The sequence below is a fragment of the Cyprinus carpio genome, chromosome A17 (assembly GCF_018340385.1).
Source record: "Cyprinus carpio isolate SPL01 chromosome A17, ASM1834038v1, whole genome shotgun sequence".
NCBI lineage: Eukaryota > Metazoa > Chordata > Actinopteri > Cypriniformes > Cyprinidae > Cyprinus > Cyprinus carpio.
Genome location: NC_056588.1, coordinates 22,008,681 through 22,025,407, shown reverse-complemented (window position 1 = coordinate 22,025,407; position 16,727 = coordinate 22,008,681). Strand labels below are relative to the sequence as shown.

General features: G+C 35.6%; 1 protein-coding gene across 1 annotated transcript in view; it reads right to left on the bottom strand.

Annotated features, from left to right (window-relative positions):
- Window positions 1-16,727, bottom strand: part of LOC109078229 (ALK tyrosine kinase receptor-like) — a 66,936-nt gene that overhangs the window by 25,877 nt on the left and 24,332 nt on the right. Inside the window, exons 2-6 of the mRNA XM_042774429.1 lie at window positions 15,194-15,319; window positions 11,541-11,675; window positions 11,149-11,249; window positions 4,786-4,952; window positions 3,413-3,507 (exon numbers count right to left, since the gene is read on the bottom strand). Of these exons, the coding sequence (XP_042630363.1) occupies window positions 3,413-3,507; window positions 4,786-4,952; window positions 11,149-11,249; window positions 11,541-11,675; window positions 15,194-15,319 (624 nt within the window). The remainder of the gene's footprint in view (window positions 1-3,412; window positions 3,508-4,785; window positions 4,953-11,148; window positions 11,250-11,540; window positions 11,676-15,193; window positions 15,320-16,727) is intronic.

The following is a 16,727-nucleotide window of genomic DNA, read 5'->3' as shown; positions in this document are numbered from 1 at the left end:
ATGTTTGCTGTAAGCAAGACCTCCATTTCCCTCAGCTCCACTCGTAAAGCTATGGGTCATTTTATGCATGCTAGCTGTGTAGTAACACTATGTCTTACATGTGCACAGCTCTTTATCTGAGGATGTATTGCCAGTGGCAAATCTTTGGGGGCTGCTAAACCTGGGATGGAAATAAATTAAGGGAACTTAAACACAAAAAAAAAAAAACAAAAAAAAAAAAAAAAAAGTTTTCTGGTTGCAAATCAAAGCAATTCTCATTGCACAACACATCTGACTCCAGCTGCCAGATACATTCATAATATTTCATATATATATAGCCACAACACATCTCATAATATTTCCTTGAGCTGCCATAAAATAATAATAATAATAATAAAATATTATATATATATATATATATATATATATATATATATATATATATTATATATATTTTATTTTATTTTCCCAGTAACTGCTGATTGAGTCCAAACTATAAGCCTGGACTCTTCGCAGACAGTAGGTCAAAATGAAGCTTTGCATTTTATGAAGTCAGAAGGATTGGGACAAAATCAAGACAAATATATTAGCTTCCTGAACATAACTTTGGGTATTCTTTAACTCCCATTGTCTACAATTCAGTATTCCAATATCTCCATTCAAATGGCATCTCTGGCACATATAATCCCTGTGCGATACATTGGAGAGTTCCACTCATGTTGCAGAGAAAGCAAGGTATTCCACGTCGCTCATTAGGGAAACACCAACCCATCGCTGAGCAGCTGGCATTGTCATAAATGCAGCACTGGGCGATTTTATGAGGTTTGGGCACCACAGGTAGAGTCGTATAATGCCAGAGTCTGGGCATAAAATCGTAAAAAAACAAACAAACAAAAAAACTAATATGACTTTCCTGGCAGTTGTTTTTTTTTTTTTTTTACTGTTCCATCACAGGCTGCCGCTCTGGGTAGGCTATGCAAATGTTCTTATTGGTATGGCTCCCTGTTCTGAAGAGGGAACTAATAAAAACAGGATAAGAGAGTCTGCCACCATGCCAAAGCCAGGAAATAGAGGTAAACACCCACACAGTGAATCCAATGCCTCCAATTTGTTTCTATTGGAGAACAGTGAGATGAAGTTATGGCCCTTACAGACACACAACCATAGAACTGTTTAATCTATTTATCACCACATGACAGAGGCCACGCCCACACCATTTGTTTTTTTTTTTTCAGTAGAATATAATACAACCTCATCACAGTGGTAGTCCTACTAGAGCCATCTGGGGTTAAAAGCCTTGCATGATGAAACAATGTTGATAGATCATAGCTTGTTATCTGTGGGGATAAAAGCAGCCTTCTGGTTACCAGCTCTGAGCTTTAACCACTAAACCAGGGCTTTTCAGCTCCAGTCCTCCAGGCTTCAAGGCTACTGTCCTCCACATTTCAGTTTCAAAATTCAGACATGTTGAGCAATTTTGCATCTGCTACAGAAATTTAATGAATTAGCAAGTTTTAGGCATTTTATTAATCATTAACTTTGTATAAGTGGTTTCTGCTTAGTAAAATAGTAGAATATTTGGATATTTAGTAGTAAGTAGTAGTTTAGCTATTTTATTTATATTTGTCTTATTTTACTTAACAAATAGTTTTTTTTTTCTTTATAGTTTCAAAATGTTGACAATAGTGTAAATGTAGGTGTTTATATTAAAATCTCACTAAGACTACAATAACTTTCAATTTGTTAAAATCTCAATGCATTGGGGATCATGAATTAACAATGAACAACATTTTTTGATTTATTTAACAGCTTTTATTAATCTATGAGAATCTTAATTATACGTTAGGTTCATTCATTGTTAATTCATGATCATTCATAATACATTAAATAATGTTAAGTTATACAACAACAATACAAATTTATACACAAAAAATAACTTTAACCAAGAGTTATAAATGCTGGGATAGTATTATAATTTGTTACTTGATGATAGCCACTGCATAAACTAAAACTAACAAATACAACCTTATTCCTCTGGAGAAAAAAAAAAATAATAATAATTTTGTGTGGTTTTTCTACCTCACGGGCGTTGTCCCTATATTATGTAGCTTGCACCAAATTTTAAACAATTACATTTTAAACAAATCAGTCATGTCAACAATACACAATGCTTACCCTTGGAAACAATGCTAGATGCTTACACCACCAACCCTGATGTATAACTATAATAGTTCATTTAGGCAGGGAATGAGGGCATAATGTATAACACTACATTCCGAAGTGTCAACGGAAAGGGAAATGGTTGAGAGGATGGACTAAATGGCAGCCACAGTGCTGCCGTGTCGAATCGATGTGTGGCAGAAAATGGCGTCAGATACAAATTGCTGGGCAAATATTTCATGGAGCAAGTGAGCCATTCAACATCAGTGGCACTCTCTCTCATGCCAACAGAGAGACATTAGGACGCTTTGTAAAGCTCTCAGATCTTATGAAGATATATATCTCATCGTGTCTAATGATGCTTTAAAGTCATCACACTGTCAGGATCAAGGTCCCAGCCATCAAGAGAGAATATTCCCTGCGCATATTATTAATGTATGTTCAGGTTAAGCTGTCTTCTTTGCTGTTTATTACTGGTCCTTAATGCAAGGATACATTATTGAAAGATAAAACAAACTGGAATTATAAATTAATGTTTTAAACACTACAAACAACTGTAAAACCCTATACACTCCTTCTGGGAAGTAAACCACTTTTTCCTCGCACTGTTGCCAGGGTCTACAAGGGCAAATGTATGAGTCAGTGCCAAGTTGATTCGATCTGCCAAATGCTGAAGCAAACGCATTGGTTCTTTCAAAGAAATAAGTGAGACACCATAAGGCTCACAAATAAACGATCTTATCCTGTTTAATCCTAGAGGTTTGCATTAATGATTCCCATTCCTGTTCTTTTCCCAGCTGTGCAATATCCTATGCTGATATCCCTTCAAATCCTTCTAAAGAGCCCCCTCAGACGCCTCACAGTTTCGTGCACAATCAAAATGTGGAACTCAAGAGGATGCTTTTCTTATCAATGTCCTCTTAGCACTGGCTTAAAGGTCTTGTCATTCTTGTGTCATCATTGACCTGGCAATTGATTAAACATGTCAGAATCTCTGTGCAAAGAGTTAATTCCAGCCTTAGCAGAACATTCGGAAAGTCCTGTATACAAACCTTAAACATTGCAACCAATTCATTTTCACAATTCACTAATTCTAATTAATTTTCATATACATGTGCATTTACATGTAGTCCAAACAAAACTACCAGCCACTAAAAAAAACAATTAGTGGATCGTTAACACTTACATTAATATTTCTTATTAAAATTGTTACAACTCGCTTCTTGTGATAGAAAATGGCAGATAATGAATAAAGAAAAGCTGCAATACTTACTTTCAAGGAAGCATTCCATGCTCAGAGTGAAGTTATCCACAGCAAATGCAATTCCTGCACTAGAGGAAATATCAGCATTGAACTGCAGGTAGAACCTAAATGCGTGACAAAAAATTAAACAGAGTGAGATTTTTATTTATTTTTTTAAGCCAAAAGATGGAACATGGATTGCTTGGAATAATAAATAATAACACTGGACATTAAATGCCTGTAAACATGTCTGTAAACATATACATGATGTCATTCCAAACCACACATTTGTTTTTGTTTTTTTTGTCAGTCCAACAAAAAAAAAAACAAAATTAAAATGAAAATGCCAATTCTTCTCCTTAACTTAATAAAATAAATAATGGGCACTGAGGTTCTATATACAGTATGTGTGTATAACTAAATAAATAAATGTTTTCCAATTTAAACATGACTTGTCTAAAAGCAAACACCACTCTCTATAGAGTAAAATAATAATAATAATAATAATAATAATAATAATAATAATAATAATAAATATGTGAACATTATTTTTGTCACTTAATTGATTTTATGTAGAACTGATGTACAATGTGTGATTACAATATATAATTGGAACTTTTTTTTTTTTAGTCTATGATTACAGTTGAACCCATCAAATTCTTAATGGTACATTATTTTGATGAAATCCCTGGAATTTAAAACCCCTTGCCTTCTATGAACTAATATTTCTCATAGCAATAAATGGGTCAGAATTGGCTCTTTGGGTCATAGGGCATGAAGCTTTGCAGCTATACTGTGAAATGTTGAATAAATCCAAAAAATTGGACTACAGCAAGAAAAGGAAGGAGGTCAGGAATGCAATTTTAATCGCCCTCTGTGGACTGGAATTAGCGAGGCTCTGGATAACAAGAGCGGAGGTTGGGGCTTGGGGAATTGTGGGGGTTTTGGGAGGGTTAGATGAGATTCCAATAAAAAATGTAGAGATGTAAAAGCCTTTTTCCTTTGCCCTCCTTACTCTTACAAGTCAAGAACAGTTGCTAATTGGAGTGAAAGTGTGGATGAATTGTATTTTATTTTTTTTTTACTTCTGGATAGAGTGATAAGGTGAGCACGGGATGTGCAGTGCTGTGCCGGGACCATAGACAGGGACGTGGCACCAGTGGGATTCATTAAGATTTCAGATTAAATGTGTGGGTTTGTGTGAAGCCAGATGTAAATGACTACAGTTTGCACAACGGTGAGAGAAAACTTCTTGTGCATACATCTGAAACTTGAATTTGCATCGATTCTTAAGTGGAAACTTTCCTGCAGTTGTTTACCTGATTATGCCATTGTTAAGTTTCAAATCAAGTGTAAACTCAGACCACGTTCAGCATAAATTGGATGGTTGTGACTAGACTTACAGATCCACCAAACCGAAGAGTGGTAGGGTAATGAGTTTCCACCCTTTCCCCATATTAGCTTCGCTTGTTGAGTTCCAGAGACTCCGCTGACCCTCAGGTCCTGTGCTGTTCTCTATAATCCAGAGCGATAGCACTCCATTTGAAGATCCACACACCCAAAACTTAACCTATAGAAGAGATTACAAGGTTAGATTTAAAGGGGTCATATGATGCAATTTCAATTTTCCAAGCTCTTGGTGCATAAAGAAGATCTGTAAAGTTGCAAAGACTAAAGTCTCAAATCCAAAGAGATATATTTATAAAAGTTAAGAGTCAACCACTCCTACCTAAAACGGCTCATTCTAACACACCCCCACATGTGTGCGTCATGATTTGGGAGTAATTGCATAACGCTGTCCCAAATGTTCACGCAAAGAAAGAAGGCGTAACTTTTATTTTCTCAATTGCCACCAGCGCCATGTTGTGGAGACGCTGTGTTTCATTGTGAAAGCGAAGCTACTTTGCTTGGCCTTCCAAAAGAGGACACAACTAGAAATCAGTGGTAAAGTTGTATTTACAACACTGTTCCAGAACAGTTCAACCCAAATATTCAAATATGTGCAGCACATTTTGTGGAGCACAAGGACTGATTCCCGTGAGAGTAGCCTACAATGCCGGTGTCTGTTTCTACAAAGTGGGGCAATTCTAATTTTGCAAGGACAGTCTGGCACTGCTGACACACAAAGTACGTTTAACGTTACATATGTAAAGGATTTGCCACTGATGATCCAAATGAGAGTTTTGAGCAGTGTAGAGTAACTGTTAGAGCTTGTTGTTTGTCGTTTCTCTGATCACAAATGCAGACATGGTTTTATGTTTATGCAGCACGATATGCAATGCAACTTAAACACATTGCATTACACCAAATACACAAATGTTAATATGTTATTTTTAGCAACATCATATGACCCCTTTAAACATTGATGGATGTGTTGTTAACCATTCTTTTCTAGTCTCAAAGTTTGCAGTCATTTCCTGAATGATTACACATAAACTATTCTCAGCCTTAAATTGGACAATGCCACAGCCCTTTCACTAATTGTTTGTTACATATTGCACACAAAAGTCAAAAACTGGCTGAAAACCAACAGTAATAATATGCAAAGGAAATTTGGTTTATTACAGAAAGTGCCTTATTCACAGAAGTTTTTGACAGGAGCTTTTCCAGGCACTTTTTGAGTGCCACAATTAACGTTGGTATACATTTGCTACTAAGCATTTTTGCAATAATTCATCAAATGTTTAAAACAGGCACATATCCAGATGCGCAGTGCAGTCAAGCACCCTTTAGGCCTTTAAGAGAGCAGTTCAGGTGCATGGTTTGCAGAAGTGATACTACACAGTCCCTGTAAAGTGCACCAGACAGTGGTAGTCTGCTGGATTCTTCATAACTTAGCACTCAGATTTGCATAATTCATTTAGGGGACCAGGTGCAAAAACAATGCAAAGAGCTCATGCAAATCAATAAAGCAGGAGTTGAATCTTTAACAATTGGGCATTATATATCCATAAGCAAAAAAAAAAAAAAAAAAATTTTTTATAATTTTATAAATTTTTTTTTTTTTTTTTTTCAGTCATATATGTTAAGGGAATATTCAGAGTTAAACACAAGTTGAGCTAAGTCAGCAACACAATAATAATAATAATAATAATAATTATTATTATTATTATTATTATTATTATTATTATTATTTTTATTATTATTATAATACTTTTTAGCCTAACATTACACAAAATGACACCTAAAAACAAACCAAAAAAAACCCAAAAAAATACAAAAAACAACACACAAAAAAATATATAAAAAAAATACATAAAAATAATTCAAATCTAAAAAGAACAGTTATCTAAAGTTGATTACCATACATCAAATGACTTACAAAGGAATAGGGCCAATCCATAAATATTAAAATGGTTACTCTTTCATTTTTTTAATAGAATAAATACTCATTTTTTTAAACAAATGATGAATGTAGGTGGTTTTGTAAACATATAAGATTCAAATTTCTGCCCTTAAATCCTCCAAAAAACCTTCATGAACCAGGACTGCTGCACTATTATGTTATGTCATCACAGGTTCCATATTCACCCATCCTACCACAAAACGTGCTCAGTCACTTTTTTTCATGTTAATCAGTGGTTCTTGGTCAAATGAAGCTGCAAAATAGACAAGGCTTTGTGTCGATGTCAAAAATCTGGCTCTGTGAGACAATGTGTGATCTAATGCAGGTTGTAACCCTTATATCACATCTGCTCCGAGGTTCATCTGTTACGAGGGACCTTTATTTCAGGTGACTTGCAGCAGGTTGTGAAAATGGCAGCTGTTGAAACGAGCAAGGCTTCTCCTATTACAAAAGCCACGCTGAGAACAGTGGCTAGGGGGAGAGATCACAGTCATGATCTACAGTCTTGGTGCGTGTCTGGATCTAGTCCAATATTCTGTCATAGCCCGCTGTGCCTCCACACTGCTCTGGGCACTGTTCATACAAGAGTAAGCCCTCACCTCACATCTATATAAAGCTGTCATTCAAGAATTCTCATAAAGCCCAAACATCTACCTCTCCACCTGTGTTCCTATTTATCTACACTCCATAATCTCCCTGACATTTTCTCTCTTTTTCTTACTTTAATTTTTTTTTTATCCCACTGTTTCTCTCTCTCTTCCATCTCTGTCAGTCTGTGTACCCTCCGTTCTCTCTGAAACTGGCTGTTTGAGTGTTTTTCTTCTTCAGGAAGTCTTTTGCAGTTGTGTAATTCCCCCTTCCCAGCAGGCTTGTGTGTGAGCCACAGACTGATGGGGTCAAGGTCTATGAATTCTGAATCTAAAACGAAGCCAGTCTTTCAAAAGCTTTCCATATAGGTGAGAGCCAGACATTTTTCCATTCTTCAAAACGGACATTAACATTTCACATTTGGTTGCCAAATTTCCATGTAATTACATTCAAATGACATTGAAATGTGGGTACAACAATAACCTTCTGACACTGGGCTACATTCTGTCAGTAGCTATTACAAAAGCAACTCATTAAAGCTATTGTGCATTCTAAAAATGTCACATACAGCCACTGAAGTAATACTAGGTCAAACCAAATAAACGTTGTGAAACATTTCGGGTTTGCAAGCTAGCAATAAAACCATTTGACAAAAAAAAAAAAAAAAAAAAAAAAAAAAACACTACAGCGTAAGAGCTATTATAATCACCCTTTACAATTTATCAAATTAGAACAAACAAACAAAAAAATGGGATTGTACATGTGAAACAGTACACATAATGCAAGGATAAACATCTCAAATAGCAGTATGCTAAAATGGTCAAAAGCCAAAAAGCTATTTTTAGTTAAAATGGTGAAAATAGTCAACAGACATCAATATATTGAAATAGTGAGTGACACCCATTTTGCAAATATATGTATTTTAACATTTTTAATTCAGTTTTGTTTAGAACTATCTCAATGTTTGGTAGTTAAAATTATGTGTCAAAAAGAAAATGTAAAAAAAAAAAAAAAATGCAATCTGATATACTAGTTCATTCAACACACTTGGAACGGAAGGTCACAACAGGTGTACAGTACAATTTATTTGCTTTGAATAAATTTGATTAAATTTGTTAATTTAATTCAACAATTCATATAATGAGATGCTTTTTGCACGTTTTAATAGGGCATTATTACTGTTGAAACTATATTTAAGACGATATTTAAGTATATTTTAGGTTATTAATGATGAATCACATTCTTTCTCTCTCTCATCACCACTGTTACCTTTAGTTAACTCAATGGAGTTTGGATGGAGCTAAAATAAGTCTGTAAAACTTCTTTGGAAATGTATTGTGTTTGGTCTTGGCAGAATTGATTTGCTATGCTGCTGCTGCTGCGGCAGAGCAAGTACCGAGACTTGCTACTGCCAATACATCCACAGACATGCTTGTAGGAAATATATGAAGGTAAAATAGTAGCAAAACTCGAGAGCTTGTTGATTTGAATTTGAGAACTATTTAATTTAAGTCATATTAATATTCGTACTTGTAAATTCAAAATTTATACTCACAGCTCTGATGTGAAAAGCTGAATCTTTTGATTTGCACACACAGACAACAATCAAAACAATTAATAATTACAAATGTGTGAAACAACATATTTACTTCTGCATTTCACTTTAGTCTCGCTGTACAACCACAAATCAGCACTTACAGCCTCTCAGGTCTGGCAGTACAACTTCAAATCATAGCACTTTGACTTTTTGCTACTCCTTTCATGATCTTTATGTATCAAAACTAACTTGTGCACTTGTACATGCAGATATGAGAGAGCAGAACCGGGGGTGGGGCTCGGGTGAATGAATGAACAAGGCCAGTCAGCGTGACTTGCTGTGCGGAAAGAAACATTATTATTATTATTTTTTTTTTTTTTTTTGCGCAAATGTATCAGCAAAACTTTGAAATTAGCCAGCAAAATGTTGTAGATAAGGGTGTAATTTCCCAATAATTTGAGTGTAATACAGCAAATACACCACACAACAAAAAAAAAATATATATATATATGTTTATTGTATTCAGAAGCCTTCAACTTTAATATATAAACTTTAACTTTAACACCAGGACATTTATAATATATATATATATGTTTATTGTATTCAGAAGCCTTCAACTTTAACTTTAACACCAGGACATTTATTAGAAAATTTCATGTTCTTGCAAGGTCTTTTACCTCAAGACTACGTTTGTAATTTATTTACACAAGAAACTGAAGACAACACAGAAATATAAAAGGGTACATTGGCTGCCGCTGTTGCGTGACGTCATCACTCAAAGAAAACCATCAAATTTTATTGGTCAGGCATCGCCCAATGAAATGTCTTTATTCACACCCCAGCCACACCCCTCGGTTCTGCTCTTTCATATCTGCATGTACAAGTGCACAAGTGAGTGTTGCTACATAAATATCGTGAAAGGAGTAGCAAAAGTCAAAGCGCTAGGATTTAAAGTTGTACTACCAGATATGAAGCACTGTAAGTGCTGATTTTGTACAGCAAAACTAAAGTAAAGTGCAAAAAAAATTTTTTTTACACATTTGCTATTATTAATCTGCAACTTCAAATTGCAGTGTTTTGATTGTCATATGTGTGTGCAAATCAAAAGATTCAGCTTTTCACATCAGAGCTTTGAGTGTAAATTTCAACTTACAAATACAAAAATTAATAACAAGTTCTCACATTCAAATAAACAAGCTCTCCAGCTTTGCTACTTTTTTTTTACCTTCATAGAAATTCTGCTGCTGTACATATAACATATATGAAATATATAACCCCCTTATATAACCTACATGAAATTAACTCATAGACAATCTATACAGGTGGAGCTGGGGAAGGTGGAGGATTTCTGAAAAGCACTGCAGCTGTTACAGCACGCACTAGCCAAGTATTTGATTTTTGAACAGAAAGGTAATTTGCTGCTGATGCAAAAATAAACCAATCAGCTGTGCCACGTGAATAATGATGTGATTGTATCAGACTGAGTTAGAACCTATCGGCCTGTTTTATGACAGAACTTTTGGAATCATCTGTTTTTTTTTTTTTTTTTTTTTTTTTAATCTTCAAAGTATAAATGGCTCTTTTAGCCACCTTATGTTTTAATGTAAGAGTGTGTGCAGTCATTTGTATTTGAATGTGTGTGAATTTCCAGTGTCATCTGCTTCCAGTTACTTTAGCTGTACAAAAAAGAAAAGAAAAAAAAAAACCTTGTTATCCTGCTTGATATTGATAATTGTTTTTATATTATTTAAATTTATTATCATAATCATAAACACATTGGTTGTAACACAAATACTGTAGGTTTACCATTAACTGCACTTATTTTTTTTATTCTTCTAGCTATTTTGAGGGTCCTTGAGGGTTTGAAAACACCCGTAATAAAATATATCACACAGCAAGCTGATGCACAATAGGCCTACCAATGATCTCCTCTACACTATACAGAGAAAGAAACAAAATCCTAATGTCCCACTTTATCTGCATCCAGCCTCCAGTACATACTGCATGTGTAGAAACATCATAAGTACATGGTATGTTATCTTTTTAACATACTAAATCTTTCCACTTATCTGTGGCCATTACCTCCTGCTGCATTATCCTAAATGCTATATAAACCATATCAGTTTTCAGAGCATTTCTATAGGTGTAGCATTGATAGCTGCATGCATAGGGTAGAATACATTTGTAAATAAGGCTTGATGGAAACCTAATTTCCTCAGAGATCCAGAGCCCCATCTCACAAAAAACACTGTGCATTACAGCCGCTTGCAGAATGCATAAACGCCGTCTTCTTACCATGCAAGGGGCGTTCCGTAGGGGGTAGAAGAAAAGCGGGCTTCGCACCTGGGCTGATCCTCGCTGACCTTTGGGCTGACTGTCAATGGCCAGCAAGGCCCCTGCCAGACAGGGTGATGAAGAACATGAAACAAAATTACACACAATATCACCCCCCACCCCCCAAAGAAAAGATGAAAGATAAAAAAAACAAAACTAGACTATAACCAGTCAAAAGCTTATTGTCAATCTTTAATAAAGATTATTTATTAACCATGTCTGCTTAACTTACTTTACTTTCTTTTTATTTTTTCAAGGTTGCTACTCAACCTTGTGCTTGATTAACTATTTATCTACATAAAACAGCACTTCTTGTTATTTGGACTTCAACTTAAGATGTTTAGCCAGAGCACCTGGTGATGGACAGCTGCTTCTGAGGCTTTGGGGAATGGACGGATGGGCTCTCCATTGTGGTCCCCTTGCTGGAACCAGCTGCCAGTTGCAATCCTCTCTTCCGAACGAGCAATAGCTGCCATTCAGGAATTGACCTGGTTGAGTGGGAGAAGACAATGAGACATTCTGAGATAACTGAAGAGACCTGAGAGAAAAGAACTGTGAGAGATGAAAAGAAGAAGAGAAATATGGACTAACAATTGTATCCCTCAGCTCAAGAGCTTAGAAACTTTGATGCAAAATCGTCTTTGACCATTTTTTAAATGTCTGAAGAGGCATAAGAAGGCAGCAGAGAGCTCTTTAATGTGAATGAGGACATGATTTTGAGGTAAAGGAAAAGAAAGGCAGGGAAGAAAGTGTGTAGGAAGGCCATATTACTAATGGCCTCAAAGCCCTTCCATCAACAGACAATTCATTGAACCCCATGCAGGGCTGCTGGGATGGGTCTGACCTTCATTAAGAAACATGGAGGGAAGAAACATGGTTGCCCTCAAGCGATCCACTGCATTACAGAGGAAAAAATGTCTGCTGGCATGCAACTTACAAGCTTTGCTTGAGGTTCATACAATCCAGTGTTAGGCATATAAAATGACATGCTTCCAAGCAGTGGATGCAATCATGGGAACAAAGTGATTATGGGAAATGGCTTGTTAATAAATAAAGTTTTTTTTTCTTTCCCTGGTTTTGAGGAATTTTCTACCAAACAAACAAACAATAATAATAATAGAAAAAAAAAAAAAAGACCATGCGCTTCTATATGAATACTTTATTTTAATACATTTCTCACTTGTTTATAGACCTCGACATGCATATTGATGCTATCAAAAATGTTTCATCCCAAAATCAAAATATGAGATTTTTAGTACCATTAAGATCTGGTTGTAAATCTTTTGGATCTGGTCTCAAATCTTTAGATTAGATAGAAAAATGCAAATAGGTTTTTATTGAAGCCTGTTTCCGCCACTGAATAAAAAAAACAAAAAAAGGTAATTGCAACTTTTTATCTCACAATTCTGACTTTTATTTCTCAGAATTTTGAGATATAAACTTGCAATTCTGAGAAATAAAGTTAGAATTGCGTGATATAAACTCTCAATTGCGCAATTCTGAGAAAAAAAAGTCGGAATTGCAAGTTATAAAGTCAGAATTGCGAGATATAAAGTCACAATTGTGAGATTTAAACGTGCAATTCTGAAAACATATCAGTTCCCCCCCCTCCAAAAATTGGACTTTAACTCACAATTGCGTTATAAAGTCACAATTGCGAGATATAAACCTTGCAATTTTGAGAAAATAGGTCAGAATTGCGAGTTTTTATCTCGCAATTCTGACTTTTTATCTCCCAATTCTGACCTTATAACTTGCAATTTTGAGTATATATGATGCAATTCTAAGAAAATAATAAAAAAAAGAATTGTGAGTTTACATCTCGCAAATCTGACTTTATATCTCGCAATTCTGACTTTATAACTTGCAATTGTGAGTATATATGACGCAATTCTAAGAAAATTTAAAAAATGTGAAAACAAACAAACAAACACCCTTCTACTATTACTAACAATAATAATAATAAACATAAAAATAATACAAAAAGAGGTATAGATATAGGTGCTTCTTAGGTGAATTTATCTTGTTTTAAGTATGTTTAGTGTGTTTTGTTGTCATGTTTTACCTAAATGACAACAAAACAAAAGACTGATAGTAGCATTATTCTATTGCTATTGGGTTGAGATATAATCTTAACATTATTTCTGAGATTGATCTTGAACCTTATATGGGCTTTTAAACAGAATCACAACTGCAGTGTCCTGTGCATAATTTCTTCATCCGGTCTTCAGAAGTCAATTTTCAAGAAGTTTAACAACAAAGTTTATTAACAATCAAATCTTGTTGTGCAAATTAAATGCGCTGAATGGGTTTGAAAGAGATTGATTAACAGGTGGCTTATCAGTATTAATATCTGCTGTGGCATATCGAACATGAACAGTGACATTTAGCTTTGTTCTAACAATAAACAAATCTCAGAATCCTCTTAAATCTCAAAATGTGTGCGTGTTTGCCTTTCTCTATGCACTGCAGGTGGACCCACTGAAATTTGATTACAGCTGTGGCTCTGTATTGATCTGAGATGTGTGAGGCAGGATCAGCTAATCATCCGCTGAGGGGAGATGCTACAGCCCTGGACACAATGCCATTAGCCAGGAGAGAGTAAACACATCGACCGGCATGACCACACTCATGAGGATTAGCATGAAGAGCAATAACAGAGAAAGAGAGAGAAAGATGACAGAGAAAGAAGAAATACTCTGTGCGATTTGAATGACACAGGATGAGATTGAAGCTTTCCGTTTTGCACTGAAAAGCTGCTGGAGGTGCTCCGCTTGCGAAGCTGAAGGAATGGATCGCTAATTAATCCTTTGTGATGGAATGAAATTGCATCATGCAGCATAGATTATGGTAGGAATGAAATAAAGGATAAGGGGAGTTTGAGCCTCTGATCTTTAAGGTAAGGGAATCTTAACACAGTAATGAAGAGACAGAGAATGATGGGAAAAGTTGGGGCCATCAGACAGAGATAATTACAGGAAAATAGGTTAAATGTGGGACATATTTCATCAGAACTGAAATTGTTCAGTGGTAATATGTTTAAAAGTACAATGCGGCAGTGGAAGCATCTGATATACTGTCAGGAGGTTTCCACTAAAGCTGCTATAAAGCACATTGGTTTACGTCATCCCTCTAATTTACATATATTGTGAGTATCAGTTTCAGTCAGTTTCAAGCAAATGGTAATAAGAACAATTCTAAGTAATTTAGCACCAATAATAGTTGATAATAACTGAGCGCTAAATCAGCATATTAGAATGAAGGATCATGTAACACTGAAGACTGAAATAATTGCAATAACAGAGAAAGAGAGAGAAAGATGACAGAGAAAGAAGAAATACTCTGAATGACACAGGATGAGATTGAAGCTTTCCGTTTTGCACTGAAAAGCTGCTGGAGGTGCTCCGCTTGCGAAGCTGAAGGAATGGATCGCTAATTAATCCTTTGTGATGGATTGGTAATAAGAACAATTCTAAGTAATTTAGCACCAATCAGCATATTAGAATGAAGGATCATGTAACACTGAAGACTGAAATTAATGGCTACTGAAAATTTTGCTTTGCCATCAGAGAAATAAATAATATTTTAGAATATATTAAAATAAAAAAACAGCTACTTTAGATTGCAATACTTATTTCACTATATTAGTGCTAATTACTGCTTTTCACTATATTAAATTTTTGGTCAAACAAATGCTTCCTTGGTGAGCATAAGAGACTTATTTTGAGGAAAACATATATAATATAGTTAATTACAGTATCTTTTATTATGCTGAAAGACAAAGAAATATGTGATTGTGGTGTGTGTCGCTTTTTTTGTTTTCAGAGAAACAGTGTGACTGGGATGACAATGGCTACTGAACCAGAACAACTCCGCAATGTCCAATAAACACAGCTTCTGTTATATAATGGAAAAAACACACAATGGCTTCATTAAAGAGCTGCTGTTGCTATCCTGAGCCCCCGTCTGCTGTCTCGTCCTCCAAATGAACGGCACTTATACTCACGGCAATGTTCCCCCTCATCGTCCCCTTGTGGACAGTCAGGGTTGAAGTCACACAGCTGGCTCACATTGATCTCCCGGTCCCCTTTGCAGTGATAGCGGCCCCGGAGAGTGACATTTTGAGAGGTTCCTGGGCGGAGAAAGACAAGAGGGAGTCAGAGTTCCCAATTATAGAGAGAGTTCCCCTGAAGGTGCCAAGGTTTAAATCCCTCAAGGGCACAACTGTGATGAAGCAGAATTTCAATCCCAGTAACTCTCTGATTCCAGGGTCATCCTCGCTTAAGATGTAACATTTGTGGAAGCAGCCCTGATCATTAACCATTAGCCCACCTTTACCTCAGTTTTCATCCTTACTGCACATTAGGTGCAACAGGTTACTCCGAAGAGGTTTACTTTATGTCTTTTTGATAGACTTTCCACCAAGAGAGTAAATCAGAGGGTTACGTTAAAAGCTTCTGTGCAAACAAACACAAAGACATCAAGTAAATTCAGCACTTTGTGAAACTAAATGGGGCAGAAAGAAGACATAAAAGAGGCAAAGGCTCTCAGTAGTCACTTGTTTTTTTATGGCTTTGATGACAGGAGAGGATACTGACAAAGGCTATCAACAAATCAAAACACAAAGAGCCCTTTCCTGTCCAATAAAGATACAACATACACTCAAAAAATGTTTTAATGTAATGAGAACTCAAGCACAGATCTAAAGAGATGACTAGGATAACATTTTAACAAACATTTAGAGCTTCTGCCCTTTTGCAGGACTAGATAGGGATCAATTTACTATGGTGGCATATTTATATTTTTCTTTTTGCATATGGAACGCTAGCTTAACACGCTTTAGAGTATGTAGGACTGAGCAATGGCCCAGATAAGTAGCATGGCAACTGGAGTTGAGTCTGATACCATCACAGCGAACACAACGAGATGTAACCAAGGTTTGCATATCTATGCAAATGAAAGACAGTCGCAGAGCTGTACAAACGGACCGGCTCACCAGGGAATCATCATACTGCTGACAATGATACAGAGAGTGATTGTATAGAAAGAAAAATGAGGGGAAAAACAGGCTCACTGATGTGATTCACTTACTTCCTGCTTAAAAAAAAAAAAAAAAAAAAATACAAGGGAGATATGATTTTATCATTGGCGGCTACAGAGGCATAACGCATCCTTGATGTGGGTGATGACAGATTTTGTTGGGAAGACACATGACGAGAGATGTTAATCTCAGAAAATACTGCTTTAGCCACTACAAATCAAGACAAGCAGCTCACTAAATATCGGACATTGAGCTAGGATATCCAAAATTTTAGCAGTCAATTTTATACTGGGTGTTAAAAGAGTTGGTCCCTCAACTTTTTTTAATTAATTAATTTATTTATTTATGAATGATTGGCAGTGTAAGAATTCTAAGATTCTAAGATCTTTAAAAGTTCTGTAAATCTTGCTAGCATGTTGATGTATGATGCAGAGATAGCAAAGGTATCTGGAGATAGCTGGTTTTATTTCTTCTTTTTTATTATTTTTGAGAAAAAAAA